Consider the following 15,865-nt stretch of genomic DNA (forward strand, 5'->3'; position numbering starts at 1 on the left):
TTCAGCAGCGTTTCACCTCTTTCATTAAATCCACTACATCTGTAAACTGTACATCAGTGGAAATGTTTTTTAAAAAATAATTTTTGTTTCGTTTCTTGTTTATGATCAGATATTCACGGGTGGAATACTTTAAATCTGTATTAACTATGCTGAACTGCTGTGAATGCTTCCAGTGCTATGTAATTAATGCCCCCATAGCAGATATTCATTCCTTAAAATATGCCTGCACATGGCGCCTGCCCCTCCCTCTCTCTCTCCCCCTCCTTCCCTCCTACACACACACACACACACACACACACACGCACACGCACACGCGCGCGTGCGCAAAGCACACACCAAACTGCCATTCTCCAGCAAGCCTGTTTCTGGAGTTGGGAGATGTCAGCCTGCCGGGAGGGGTGGGGGGAGGAGGAAGAGGTGGGGCTCCACTCTGATTAATTACCTTAGGCATTCAGGGGTGGGGCTTCCTTCAGCCATCTGCCTGAGATATGGGAGGGAGCTGGAGAGAGAAGGAGGGGGAGAGGCTGCCAGAGAGGAAGAGAAAAGAAAGGAAGAAACGCTAGAAAGAAAAAGGAAGGGGAACGGGATAAAGGGAGATCAGTTGCCCGCCCCGAAATAGCTAGCTTTGGGGGGGCGGGGGGGGGGGGAAGCTGTGGAGGTGCGCCCCAGCACGACTGCCCTGAAGGGCTTATCCTCTGTGCCGTTTGGTTTATGGAGGAAAAGAAAATGGTCACTCAGGTAAGATTTGTGTTTCCTCGGCGCGCCTCTTTTCTGGTTTCTGGGATCTAAATAAAGACCTGGAGGTCGGGCATAGTAACAGAGTTTTAATAATGATTGTCCTCTCAGAGAAGGCCAGATTTATTGTTATCAACTGAAAAGTGTTAGTCTGTGTCTGCTGAGTGTGTGTGTGTGTGTGTGTGTGTGTGAGAGAGAGAGAGAGAGAGAGATGTATCCATATCCTTTTTTCTCTCCCCCTCCCTCAGCTCCATAGCAGATTCCTGTTTCCTGTACTGTGCAGCTGTAGCTCAGGAAAGACCCTGTGGGGATTTGTCTACCTCTTTGTCTTGGTTCTGAGAAGAGGGAGGGAGAGAGACTGCAGAGGTAGGAAGAGATTCTTACAGACTGCCCAAAAGAGGGGAAAGGGATTGACTTCCTGTTAAGAATTGCAGAAGAATTTGTGTTCTAGGGAAATCTGATTCCTGATTCACTGTGGTTTCTCAGGATTGGCTATGGAATTGCCGTTCTGCTGCCTTCGCTGTAAATGGCTTATTAAAAATGAAGGCTAGAAAAATAGGCTTCATTTTCATGGCTTTGTTACTGGCAAAGAACGTTTTCAGAAGGAACCATGGGAATATCCAGGTGTAGCAGAGGCAGGTAGAGCCCTCTGTGAGAGGAGAACAAATCCGAATGTATAAATGACAATCACACGGGCATTAAAAGGCGTTTGAAGGAGAGGGAGTAGGAAATGGAAGATCTCTCTCTCTCTCTCTCTCTGCCTGTCTTTGGTTATGCCAGGCAATATCTAATCTGCATTTTAGCAAGTCATTCCTGACAAATGGAAAGGTGAATACTCTTCCATCGTTCCCCCGGCCGTGCTTTTTCTCGTTGGCACCCTCTACATGTTCCTTTTACCCTTTTTCTTTACACATAGGTTGAGACTGATGAGACTGCGATTCATCAGTGAACTCATTTGCATGGGTGAGCGTGCCTGTCCTTTAGGATCAGACTGGGGATCGGTGTCACTCCAGGCTTTTATGCTCTGTAGGGAAATTTCATCACTGGACAGTGGTTTCCTTTTAAGGAGTTTGCCCTTTTTTTTGTATTCTCTCTTCTCTTTTCCTCTCCGAGTCACCACCGGAGGGCGAGAGAGTCAGCTAGCTATCTGGATAGAGGCATCATTTTAGGGGCAGGAACACTGTTCCGTTAAATGTTATATAATGCCCTGCAGTGCCGTTTGGAAGGAGGGAAAGCATTAGGGAGGTTCTGCCAACGTGACCTAGAGGAAAGGGAAGTTCCAAAGAATATATCTTTCCAAAGTGATTTTTTACCAGATCTGAGTTTGGAGATAATCAAGAAACCCCTCCTCTTTTGGAAGGGGGAGAAATCTTTGAAATATTTTCTCTTCCACTTCTTATCCCTTTGTTGTTAGCCTTATTAAACTCTTTAGAAATACTGCTTTACTTTTTAAAAATTTGCATAAAAGAGAAGACTTACTTCTGGATTCTCTTTGTTGCTTGGGAGATGATACTTCTTAACCTTGGAGCCCTCATTCAATTTTCATTAACTGGCACTATTACAGGCGACAGCTCTCTTCTTTCTCAGCTATTAGTGAGGGCTTTCCAACTACTTGACTTTTCATTATATATATTTTTAAATCAGTGAAAGAGTTCTCTAAACTAGTGCTTTTTCTAATCAGAGGGTTTCTGTGGCCTCTTGAAACATGTGCCCTTCGTTTTTGGAGGAACTGGGTGAGCATGTGTAAGCACAAGTTAGAATGCACGCTCTCACGCACATTTCATGTTGCAGTCTGAATAATCGGTGTTTAAGAAAACTGTAGCCTTAGCAGAGAAGCAGGAGAGCGAAATAGGAACTGGAAAGAAGGATTTCTTGGTGGTTAAGAATTCTAAGAGATAAATTAAAAGCGCTGCGATTGTCTCAGGGTGTGTGCTGGATGCTGAGAGAAGGAAGTTGCTCGTTTTTGCCCATCCCGAATTTCTGTAACTGTGGGAGGTACAGAGTATCAGATTTGTGGATTTTCAGTATGTATGCCAGCATATTTGTTTTGGTGTATATTCTTTCTGTGCAATATAACATATGTGGTTGTTAGTAATTTAGAAAAAAAAATCAAAGAAAATAACCAGATGGGCCAAATCTTTATTTGTCCCTACAAGGTTGGGGGGGGGTGTTTTTTTTTTTTTTGTTTTGTTTTTGTTTTTGTTTTTCAAGCCAGACGTCTAATCCCAGTATTTGATAATGATGTGTCACATAAACTTTCTGAATATAAAATGTCTGCACTGTTCAGGGTTTGGTTATCAAAGTTAAACGGTTTATTATGGTGTTAGGTGTCTTGACTAGTATATTAAGAAAGGTATTTAGATATCTTTTTATCATTTTGTCACCTAGGTTCTTTGCATATTAGATCTTGACATTTCTGTATCCTTTATTTTAAATTAATTGCACACTTTGATGGAAGAAGGGCAAAGGGCTTTCAGTGGATGACACTATTAGACCCATATCAATAGTTGTGCCTCATTATTATATCAGCTCTAGTTTCATAAGGCCAGTTTTGGGGGTAATTAGCAAACTGCTCTGTCATTTACAATAGGGAATCAGTGTTTTGTGTAAAAAAAAAAAGCAAATGGCAATTTAATCACAGAATTCTAACATACTAGACAGACATGTTCCTATGACTTTTTAAAATACAACTTTAGGTGTATCCGTTGTTCATGTAAATGTCGTAGGAGTAATTTCACTGAGATACTCTTATTTCTGAGTATGTGACCGAAATTATTGCATCTCTTCGCATCAATGAAAGCGTAGAATCAAAGGAAGGAAAAGTCTTTCTTGTAATATGTGTTAAATTAGAAAAACAAAATTGCAAATGACTTCAATTAATAAAAAGATGTTTAGCCAGACTCAGACTCCGTTATACTGTTTGTTGTTGAAAGGGAAAGTATACCAGGCAGAGAGGAAAAGCTCTTACAGTATGGATGTGAAAGAAAATTTTTGTACTCTCCCATAATGTAAGACTGCCAGTTTCTGTGGAACACAAAGCCCTCCCTTTCTTGGACAGCTCAGTGCTTTGCTGGCATTTTCTTCAAAATCTGTTTTCCATCAGGACCGAGAGGAGGGAAGGTGTTAAGAATAAGGGAGGTTGGAAAGGGGGTTGCTGTTCCTTTAAATAGTGCAGTGAGCCCATGTGGCAGCAGGCCGGCTCTGGAGTGTATTCTTTTGTAATGAATCACCAGTTCCATTGTCTGCTATCTCCCCTCTTTGTAGCTGGGAGGCTGAAGTCTTTCACCTGAGCTGCTGCCAGGTCGCTATTCTGTTCCAGGGTGGTTGGGAGAAGAGAAGAGGGAGGGTATTTTATGCTTTAATTAAAGACAGATAACAGAGCAGGTACGTTTTGCTTTGTTTCATTTCCCCCTCTCCTTTCTGTGTTTGTTTTTCGAAATGAGTTGGAGTAGGGAATCAGTTCTGGGATCTAGCTTAAGCATAGTTCATTTTCTGTGGATTTTGAAAGTGCTTGTGATTATTCAGTGTCCATTTTGTGGCATTGCTTTAAAGTGATTCCATTCGGTTCCCTGCCAGTTCCACCCGAACCTCATCCCACCCTCCATCCACAGAGCTTCAGCCCACACTGTTTGTTTTGGCACACTTTCCACTTTCTATGGGCTGCACAGGACGCTGGGAAGTTGGGGGTAGGTGCAGATTGTGGGTTGGAGACTAATTTATGTTCCTTTACAATGAACCAAAAAAAGCCTCACTTTTTCCAGAGATTTGGTTTCTTTCTGAATTCTTCTACACTACTCCGTATCTTCAGTTATAACCATTGCCTTGCCAGAGCCAAGATGGACTCTTGAAAAATATTCCTGTGCTAAAAATTACTAAGCTTTCCTGAAAAGATACCCATAATTGCGTAAATGTGATTAAATCTGAGCAATTTTGACTCGTTCGATGATTTTTCTTCCCAGTCATCCCCTTGCCCCCTCCCCACCACCACCCAAACACACACCTTTTTTGCCCCTTCTCTTTTTTTTTAACTTCACCTTTCTCCTTAGTTTTGCAGTTGAGACTCAGAAAGCTTAGCGTTTTGATAATCTATTCTTTGAGTTTGTAAGGCCACAGAGGACATCCCCGTGTTGCAAGGTAAAGGACACTCATCCCTCGCCATGATAGCGCATGGCATAAAGGCCCGGTTTTGTTCCTCTAGTTTTCTGTTCGTGCCTGAAAATTTTTAAACTTATATCTACTCAGATGGCCACATGAAGACAGTCTCCTCTCTCTTTTGACTTCTGGTTTGTGGAGCAGTCCCATTTTAACATCTCTTTGTATAATTCCCTACCTCGGGTTGTTTCTTGGACATCTCTAGATGACACTCGGGTCATCACCAGGAACCAGTCACAGAGCTGATTCCGCCCCTCTGCCCAGCAGCCTCCTTCTGGTGTACTGTTTCTCTCTGGGACCTGACATTGTTGGTGTCCCAAGGCATTCCCTTCTGGAGCCGTAATCCCTCGCTCTTTCTGTTTCATCATTCCAGAACCAGTGTCCAGTCTTTCTTTTAAACTTCCTTCACGACTCTTGGTCCGTGAAATCCAACAACCCCAAATGGGACGCACCCCTGCTGTAAATGCTCCGCTGTGTCGAACGCAGCAACTTTGTGATTGGGCTTCAGTGCTCAGCGTCCAGGCTAAGCAGTTAGAAATGCTGTGGCCTGCCATCACGCTGTTGCGTTGCCGTTTCCCGGATGCTGAAATGGTCCTCTGTTTCCATTAGAACGATGACAGTCAGGAAACCTTAGAGTCAAATAATTCTTTAGAGGTCATTGACAGAGTGAATTACTTAAAGTGCAAGTCTGATTTTGTCACTCCTGTGCTTTAGACCTTCCCAGCTGTTTCCCTGCAGACTCAGGATAAAATCCAGTGTCCTTACTCTGGTCTCTGAGGCTCTGCGTGGTCAGGAACCTGCCTGTCTCCCCAGACTTCTCTCCTTCTTGTCCCATTTTTCGCTCCAGTGACGCTGGCCTCTTTGCTGATCCCTTAACACACCTTGTATCCTCCTGCTCTGGGCCTTTCCTTCTGTTTTTCTCTCAGCCTGAAATGTTCTTCCCCCAGATGACCACAGGGCTTGTCATGGGAGAGTACTCCCTTGACCAGCCCATCTGATCTGAACTCCCTTATCCCCATATGTTGCTTTTTTTCCACTTACCCCTGATTTTAGTGCTTATCACTACTTGTTATAGGTATGCTTGTTTGTTTATTTTCTGTGCCACCAACCCCTCCAAAGACTGTAAGCCCTGCGAGGTCAGGAACCTTGTCAGCAGTCTGTTGCATACTCGGTGTCTGGCCTGTGGTCATAATGTAGTCGTTATGTACCTAATCAGCTAATCCTTACATGTAGGATATAGTCCCGTCAGGTACTGTGCTAAACACTTTAGCTACATTAGCTCATTGAAATTCTCTCCACAACCCTATCATTGTGCCCTTGGTATAGAAGAGGAAACCGAGACATAGAATGGTTAGGTAACTTGCCCAAGTTTACACAGCTGCTAAGAGGTGTGGAGATTCATATCCATAGACTGGCTTGGGAATCCACACTCTTAACCATGGTACCCCAGTGCCTCTTGTAGGTCTTACATATTCAGTACATGTTTGTTGACTGTGTGAATGAATGAATGTAGTTGAGACTCTCTGATTCACTTCGGGAATTTCCATTTCTGCCTTATTCAAGGCTTTGGTGGAATATAGTTGACCCTTGAACAACATGGGTTTGAACTGCACACACCCACTTATGCAGATTTTTTCCGATAAGTACAGTATTGTAAATGTATTTTCTCTTCCTTACAGTTTTCCTAATAACATTTTCTTTTCTCTAGCTTACTTTATTGTAAGAATACAGTACATAGTACATATACGTGTTAATTGACTGTTAATGGTAAGGCTTCTGTCAACAGTAGACTATTAGTAAAGTTTTTGGAGAGTCAAAAGTTATATGCAGATTTTTGATAATGTGGGGACAGAGGCAGGGTCGGCACCCCAACCCAGGGTCAACTGTACTTGTAATAACACACATACAATGCATACCTTACATGCACAATAACATACATACTTGCAGTAACACAACAACAACATAATTTACATACATCACCATTATTGTGGTCATATCATACATCACTTGTCAGTCTTTCTCTGTCTCTCTTTTTTTTTAAGATTTTATTTATTTGAGAAGGAGGGAGACAGAGACAGAGTGGGCAGGGGGGAGGGGCAGAGGAAGAGGGACAGGGACAAGCAAGCAGACTCCCTGCTGAGCAGGGAGCCCGATGAGGGGCTCGATCCCAAGACCCGGAGATCATGACCTGAGCCTAAGGCAGACGCTTGACCAGTGACTGAGCCACCCAGGTGCCCCTTGTCAATCTCTTTTTGAGATAGGTGGTATTTTTCCCATACGTTAGACTTTGAGATTTGAGACGCCAGGCACCGGGGTGGCTCTAAGTACAGAGATAGGTTTCCAAACTTGAAATCTATTTAATTCTATATTTGCATACTCTTCCATTGTACTAGCAGCCTCATTGAGATAAATAGTTCCATTGTTGGCCATTAAAAGGTAGAAGAGTTTTCCTTACAGCAAGCTGTTTTCATTAGGGTTTTCTCACCTCACCTGGTTCTGTCATCCAGAGTCGCGTGGAGAGGTTTAATCTCTCTTCTTCATGAAAGCTAAATACATGGAGGTAACTGCTAAGTGTTCCCTTTCGTCTTCTGTCCTTTTTGCATTTCTTACCTACTTCCTCGAATCAGTCCTCACAGATAGAAAACATACAGTTTCCAGAGACTTGATTGTCTCGGACCGATTACTTCAATTTCTGTGAATGATTTACCATTTATATCTAATTACTAAGTAAAATATTAATTATGAGTATTAATGATATCTTTATTATAAATTTTGGGTTTTGATGTGTTTTGATTTTACCCAGTTTTCATAACTTATTGATCATGTAGTGTTATCAGCAGTTTATAACTTCAACAATGAGGGGATCTCTTAAATAGAATATTATTTTTCTTCTCCATTGTAAAGCTATGCAGGCTGTCAGCTCTTCAGCAAGAATCTACCCTTCTTCTAACCTAGGTCTTGCTCAGATCCCTCAAAGGTTACTAACAATGAAATTTTCATTTTTTTAAATTATTTTTTTAGAAATACTGTTTCAGAGATGGCAGTTGGACTGACAAATGACATACTGAAAATCAGCAAAAGTAAATATGATAAGTTCCTTTGAGATGTTGAAATTGTATCAAAATATGTTGAAAAAACAAAATTAAGAATTAGGAGAGGCTTTGCACTTGGTAGCAACAGTAAAACACGATCTTGTTTTTCTGTTGAGAATAGAGGTAAAACACAACCAAAAGATAACTTCAACCCTTGAAAAATATTCTGATGTAATAATACTTATTATAAATCACGTATCACAGAAATATTCTCAGATTCCCTTCCTTTGGCATATTCTTTTCATCATGCCTCTTGAATTCTTTCAAAGCTCTATCAGTTTCAGAACATTAGAATGATATTTCTTATTTAATTAAGGCTCAGGAAATCAGTATGGCTAGTCTTGCTGTAAACAAAAGGAAATGCAGTTTTTAAAATTGTGACTTGAAATCATGTAACTAATGATATTTAATTCTTTCAGAATTACAGGATAAAGTTCTGCAATCAGAATTTGATATTTCATATATAAAGGAATACTTAAGTAGAAAATATGGAATCAGTAATTATTTTATGAAATTATAAAATAATGCTTTTATATCCATAAATAACAGAACTATGTTTTTATCTAATATTGATTATGAGAATCCTTGGAAAAAGTTCTGAAGAGACAGACTGAAACGTAAGTGAAGGAGATGAGATTTTTTTGAAAGATTAGAATCCACAAACTTTCTGCTAATGGCTTGATAGTAAATATTTTTGGTTTTGAGGGCCATGGTGTTTCTGTCACAACTATTCAGCTCTGCTGTTGAAACATGAAGGAAGTCCTAGACGATACATAAATGAATGAGTGTGGCCGTGTTCCAGTAAAACTTTATTTATGGACACTGAAATTTGAATTTCATATAATTTCCATGTGTCACAAAATATTCTTCTTTTGCAATTTTTTAGATATTTAAAAGTATAAAAATCGTGCTTGGCATTTAGACTGCACACAAACGGGTGGTGGACCGCCTTTAGACCAGAGCCATAGTTTGCCAACCCCTGACTGAGAGGGATGCAGGTCCTCCCTCTTTCACTAATAGCAGGAAAGTTTTCTCACAGAGCTCGATGACAGGGGCAGGGACACGGTTCCTAGCAGTTTTGGCATGTCATCTTGGGTCCCTGTTAAGAGTGAAACCCTTGGCTTGCTCTCTCATTTTCCCTCAGAAAATATGAAAATTCTTCCCCCCCTTTCCCTTCCTTTTTCCTTCCATTCTACCCCCAAATCTGAGCCATTTGCAGTCCCCAAGTGTGTCATAATTTATACCTTCCTATTTTTCATGGTTTTTCGTATACTATTACTTTGAGCCAGAATACCTTTCTCTCCAACATGGTTAATTTCTTGCCTTAACCGTTCAGCTTAGACTTCGCCTCTCTCAGAAAGCTTGCCCTGTCTCATAGGGTTGTCCTTCTTTTGGGCTTCATTGGCATTGTGTATGTGTTGCTCTCTTAGCCCATGCTCTGCAGTGTTGTAGTTGTGAGTGTACTTATCTGGTTTTTTCCATCAGACTAGTTTCAGGATTGCGACTATACCGCCAGTGTTCATTATCGTATCTGGTTCAATTTGGTATCTAGTAAATACTTTATGATTGAATTAATGGATTTTAACTTGTTAATTCATTAGCAGGGTTCTCTTTTGAAATGAAAAGTAGAGTTAAATTGGGTAATCGCACACATCCTGTGCTTATTACTTACATCAGTTAATACTTAAAATATAAGTGTCATTTTTTAGAAATGGATGCTTTATGTGGCTAGAAGAAAGGAGGATTTGGGAATAAACAGCTGTTTGGGGAATACACAAATCTTTTGTAGATGTTCTAGTGGAAGGCAGCATGTATCCAGGAGATAGCACGCAGGTAAGTGTCATAGGAGCAGCAGTCTCCAGGAAAGCCAGGAAAGGGGGAAGAAGAGCATGGCCCCAACCAGTGGGGAAGGGCAAAGAGAAATGGGAAGGATTTGGCAAACCGTTGTAAGTATATTAAACATGAGTATATTCAGTACTGCCGTCTCCTCTTTTCCTTCCGCTCAGGATGAGCAAGAGTTAGATTCTTTGCATTACTACTTTTAAAAAGCTGTCAGGGGCGCCTGGGTAGCGCAGTTGTTAAAGCGTCTGCCTTCGGCTCAGGGCGTGATCCCGGGGTACTGGGATCGAGTCCCACATCGGGTTCCTCCGCTGTGAGCCTGCTTCTTCCTCTCCCACTCCCCTGCTGTGTTCCCTCTCTCACTGACTTTCTCTCTGTCACATAAATAAATAAAATCTTAAAAATAAATAAATAAATAAAAAGCTGTCAATACATATATATATATTAGACCATGACCATTCCATGTCATCTTCAAGGCTCACTGTTCATTGTTTTATAGTGTTTCTTCCTCTCTGTGTATTTCCTTTTGGATAATTTCTTTTATGGTATTACCAAGTGTGCTAATTTTTTCTTCTGAAATGTCTAATCTGCTATTAATCCAAGCCCAATGTGTGGTTGGTTGGTTGGTTGGTTGGTTTTTAATCTCAAACATTGTATTTTCTGTCTCGAATTTGGTGTGGGTCTTTTATATATAGATGTAGATATAATATAGATATATATGTCTTTTATATATAGATAGATATAGATAGATATATCTTCCATGTCTCTTAACATGCTCAGTTTTTCTTTTATATACAAATTTTCTTTTTCTTTTTTCTTTTTTTAAAAGATTTTATTTATTTATTTGACAGAGAGAGACAGCCAGTGAGAGAGGGAACACAAGCAGGGGGAGTGGGAGAGGAAGAGGCAGGCTCTCTGCTGAGCAGGGGGCCCGATGTGGGGCTTGATCCCAGGACCCTGGGATCAGGCCCTGAGCCAAAGGCAGACACCTAACGACTGAGCCACCCAGGCGCCCCTGCATACAATTTTTCTCGAACATGTGGAATACAAATGTTCTAATATTCTCATCTGCTACTTCTAACATCTGTATTAGTTCTGGATCAGTTACTATTGATTTTTCTCATCATTGTGGATTGTATTTTTCTGCTTATTTGCATGCCTGGTAATTTTTGATTGGATGCCAGACACTGTGAATTTTTTACCTTTTTGGACGCTAGATAGATGTCTTCTTACATATCTATCTATATATATTTTATATATATTCTTGAGCACTGTCTACAACACAACTGAGTTTCTTAGAAATTGTTTGCTCCTTTCAGGTCTTTTTTTTAAGTTCTGTTAGAAAGTTCCAGAGCTGTGTTTAGTTTCTGCTTAATTTTTCCTCACTGTTGAGGCACAAGACTCTTAGTACTCTGCCTGATGTTTCTTAAATTATCGGGTTTTCCACTCTCATCATTGGGAACAGGCTCTATTCTTGGCACTGTGTGATCTCCTGGCATTATTCGCTCCAACTCCATCAAGTGGTCGTTTCTCTGGCCTCCGGTAGCTCCTCACACACATACAGTGATCATGACTTAACTGAATATTTGAGGGCAATCCTCTGTACCTCTTCAGCGTTCTCTCTGTGTGCTGGTTTATGCTATTTGTACCCCTTTTTTGATGATAGCCATTGCCTTAAGTATAATATGATGAAAATAGGCCCTTAATATTTATTTAACTTCTTTTTCCTTTTTTTTTTTTTTAAGATTTTATGTTTTTAAGTACTCTCTGCACCCAACGTGGGGCTTGAACTCACAACCCCAAGATCAGGAGTCATATGCTCCACCGACTGAGCCAGACAGGCGCCCCTAATTTTTTCTTTACATAAGAAAAATCTCTGTAATTCACCTTTAGCCAAAACCTTGAGAAAAGTCTGCTAATTTTCTTGGAGCCTTGGGTTCCTATGGGAGAGGGCAGAATTGATCAATTTGACAATTCTATACACAGCATTAGCTTCCTGAAATTTTATCTCAGCACAGAGGTTTTACAGTTTGATGGTTTAGTAATCATATGGGAGCGTTTGCACAGGATAAGAGTGAAATCGAGGTATTGGCTCGTTACAGTAGCTCTTAGCCACTTTGGGCCTGGGAGCAGATAACCTACTTAATGGTACTTCGTTGACTCTCTGTTACAGAGAAAATACTTAGTTTCACATGGTAATACACCTAATGTTTCTTCCTTTTTAGTGCATTCCGCCCCTTGGGTAGGGCTTCTTTATCACAGAATCATTGATTCTTAGAGCTAAAGTGAACTTTATTTTACAAGTCAGGATGTGGATCCCTAAGGAAGGTGAACTGTCCAAGGTCATATAGCAAAGTAAGGGCAGAGCTGGAGCAAGAATTCATTTTTACATAGTCTCTGTCTGGTGTTCTTTCTGCTGTCAGAGCATCCTCCTGAGAAGTTCAGATCTTTAACAAAAGATGTTTAGTCTGTAACGGCTAAAATATCTAGTCCTTATGCTCCTCATTTCCTAAAAGGGAAAATCCTAGAATGAGTAGAAAGTTCACCTCCTGTACTTTGGGCATTCTTTGCTGAAAAATTATTCTTGAATGAAGCTGGGTAGTCCAGTTGATGGGATAATGATAACGTAGTTACAGGTGAGGAAGATTGTAAGTAGGAAGAAGAAACAGATATGCCCTTTGATTTTTTTCTTTTGTTTTGTTTTTTAAGGATGCTTGAAGATTTTTTTGTTTTGGAGCATTTGGCTTGACATGGAAAGAAGTGTAGAGTGGAATCTGGAAGTGTTAAGTTACTAAGCAACTATTGAAGTTTAGACAGCTTTTTGGTGCTCTTAGGAACTGACTTTGGATCTCCATCCTGTGTTTTCTGCATGCTTTCTTTCTTAAGTTGAATATTCTGTCTTACTCTGGGACAGGTTTTCCTGTTTTAGTATAACAGCTTACTTACGATCGCTTTTTGGGTGAAACTTTCCAACATAGGACCCTAATTCCTTCTCTAGGTTTATTTGTCTCGCTACGATAAAGGATTCAATATTGCAGCCACTAGTTTATATTTCGTTTCCTGACTGAAGGGTCAGAGTCTATGGCATGCCTTATTGATCCGTGTGGTAGAGATCAGTAGGGTGTCGGGAAATGTTTTCCTTCCTTTAGAATGCCATTTGATCTTGGCCAGATCATACATTCTGTGAAGGAGGTAGGAGGTGAAGAGTTAGGCATTCTAATTGGTAAATACTTGATTTTTGTTTTGTTTTGATTTGTTTTCTGAGAGTGATTAGACCCGTGAAATGTTTTGTATTTGCCAAGATTTAGCATGTAGCGCTGAGTGAGCTTGTAGGTGACGTTTGGACTGTGACTTATATAGTACGTACGCATTTAGTTCTGATGCTTCCTGAGTTGCTTTGCTTCCTGTAATCCAAATGCATCTAATTTATTAAAGCATAAGTACAAGGGCTGTTTCAGAAATTGCAGTAAATACTTTTCGTTTTCCTTTAAGCTTCTCTAGTTTGCTTTTAATGAATCTTGGTGTTCTTAAAGGGTTATTGGAAAGAAACAACGAAGTTCACGAACTCATGTCCTTTCACAAAATTAAAAAGGAACCTGAATTCTACAGCTTACCTGTGGTTGAAATCTTTTGCAGAAAATAAATCATGACTTCTGGGTCAAGTTATGGGATACTTTTGCAGCCTCTCATCTCTTTGTGAGACCCCACTGACAATATGAAGGTTCAGAAAGATGTAAACCAGTAACAGCAAAGAGAAAAGGGTGAAGAGTGATATTACTAATGAAGAAGAGAGTTAAACAAATCTCTGGAAAAATTAAAGCAAATGGGAACCAACTGATGGATACATGGAGTGGAAGCGAAAGCCTAACAAAGAGGACAAGGAGGCTGCTAGGGATCTGGAAGCCAGTCTACCGAGCAGAAACCCCAGAGAGGCTCTGGACTCAGAGCAGGAGTGAGGAAGGAATAACAAACAGGGATTCTGTGTGTATTATGTAGGGATAACTGACCTGTTTGGCATCTCCCATGCTTTACCAGTGGAAGTGGCCAGCACGTATTGCTCTTCCCCCCTTCTCCAGCATCAAAAAAAGGAAAAACAAAAACACCAGATGGCTTGGCTCTTGGCTCAAAGAAGTTGATCAAAATGCTTGGGGAAATTTAATTTAATTCTTTTCGTGTTAGGTATTGGCAACCCTTCCTTTAGTCTTATATTTGGGGAGGAGATCATTCTACACTTTCCTAGCAGCTTACACCAAAATGAAGCCTGGTGGTTGACAGGCTCTGTTTTTGGTCTCGTACTGAGTTCCCAGTTAGAGTTTTAATTCTAGGGAGAGAACTAATCAGAAAATAGATTTACTTATACAATAGCAGAGAAAACCCATACCTGCTAACCAAGTCCTTATTACCTGGATCTTTAGTGCATGAAGACCATTAGCCATATGAGAGGAACTTTCAGTATGAAAGAGACCAAAAAGAAAAGTTGACGGACAATCCAAGGAAATAGAGAAAATCTAAAGCAGCATTCCAACTAATAAGTCAGATTCAGGAAGATAATACATTCATAAAACCATTGCTGGGTGTAATGGAAAGGGAGCAATTTGAGAATGCACAAGAGGGTTAGAGATCAAGAATGTAATTGTCAAAAGAAAACATGCCTCAGACAAATAGAAAATAGAATTGAAGATACCTCCCAAAATGTAGAGTTTGAAGACACAAAGATGGAAAATACAAGAGGTAAGACAGATGATATCCCCAGTTAGTGTTCTTTAGAAAGCAAAGGCCAAAACAAAACCTTACCTGCTAAATTATTCACAATGGCCAAGATAGGGAAACAACCTAAGGGTCCACCAGCAGATGAACGGATAAAGAAGATGTGAGATACACACACAAACACATACACACACACACACACACACACACACACACACAGACACTTAACACATATACACTGTGGAATACTACTCAGCCATAAAAAGAAGGCAATCTTGCCATTTGCAACCACATGGATGGACTCTGAAGGTATCATGCTAAACAGTGTAAGTCAGAGAAAGACAAATACTATATGATGTCACTTATATGTGGAATTTAAAAAACCAAACAAAGAAATTGAACAAAACAAAGCTCATAGATCCAGAGAACAGATTGGTGCTTATCAGAGGAAAAGGGGGATCAATTTTATGGTGACAGGAGATAGACTTACTGTGGTGATCACTTTGTAGCGTATACAGATACGAATTATTATGTTGTACACCTGAAACTAACATAATGTTATATAGCAATTTTACCTCCCTTGAAAATGCAAAAACAGAAAAAACTGGGGCGCCTGGGTGGCTCATTCGTTGGGCGTCTGCCTTCGGCTCAGGGCGTGATCCTGGCGTTCTGGGATCGAGCCCCACATCAGGCTCCTCCACTGGGAGCCTGCTTCTTCCTCTCCCACTTCCCCTGCTTGTGTTCCCTCTCTCGCTGGCTGTATCTATCTCTGTCAAATGAATAAATAAAATCTTTAAAAAAAAAAAAAAAAACGGAAAAAACCTCACTCACTTACATTTTATGGGTATCCTAGGAAAGCAGGGGTGAGGAAAGGGGAGTGAAACAAGGAAGGTAGGCTGGCCAGAGCTTTGTAACAGGTATTGCTGATTACATATTTTCCTTGACTTGCTGTAGGATTACCTCCTGATAAGCTCACCGGAAGTTGAAAATGGTAAGTCAGAATGCATTTAAATGCATTTAATGCTGTCAAACATAGTAAGTCAGCCTACCTTAAAAATGCTCAGAACACTTAAAGTAGCCTATAGTTAGCAAAATCATCTAACATAATGCCTATTTTATAATGAGGTGTCGACTAGCTCATGTAATTTACCGAATACTCTACTGAAAGTGAGAGGCAGAGTGGCCGGCTGGGTGCAGAAGGGTTGTCCATGTGCAGGTTGTTGACCCTCGTGATCACATGGCCGACTAGGAGCTGTGGCTGCGTCTGCCCAGCTTCAGGAGAGAGGATTGTACTGCGTATCACGAGCCTGGGAAAAGTTCCAAATTCAAAATTTGAAGCG

General features: G+C 40.6%; 1 protein-coding gene across 40 annotated transcripts in view; it reads left to right on the top strand.

Annotated features, from left to right (window-relative positions):
• RBFOX2 (RNA binding fox-1 homolog 2) overlaps window positions 1–15,865 on the top strand; it is a 269,661-nt gene that overhangs the window by 175,523 nt on the left and 78,273 nt on the right. For 4 of the 40 annotated variants that reach the window (XM_026499703.4, XM_048218048.2, XM_048218055.2 and 1 more), the window contains exon 1: window positions 477–738. The exons of 32 other annotated variants lie outside the window; for them this stretch is intronic. In XM_026499703.4, the coding sequence (XP_026355488.1) occupies window positions 712–738 (27 nt within the window). In that variant the 5' untranslated portion in view covers window positions 477–711. Of the gene's footprint in view, window positions 1–450; window positions 739–15,865 lie in introns of those variants that run through there. 4 more of the 40 variants (XM_048218047.2, XM_048218049.2, XM_048218058.2 and 1 more) reach the window with 2 other exon arrangements.

This window comes from Ursus arctos, unplaced genomic scaffold (genome assembly GCF_023065955.2).
Source record: "Ursus arctos isolate Adak ecotype North America unplaced genomic scaffold, UrsArc2.0 scaffold_21, whole genome shotgun sequence".
Classification (NCBI taxonomy): Eukaryota; Metazoa; Chordata; class Mammalia; order Carnivora; family Ursidae; genus Ursus; species Ursus arctos.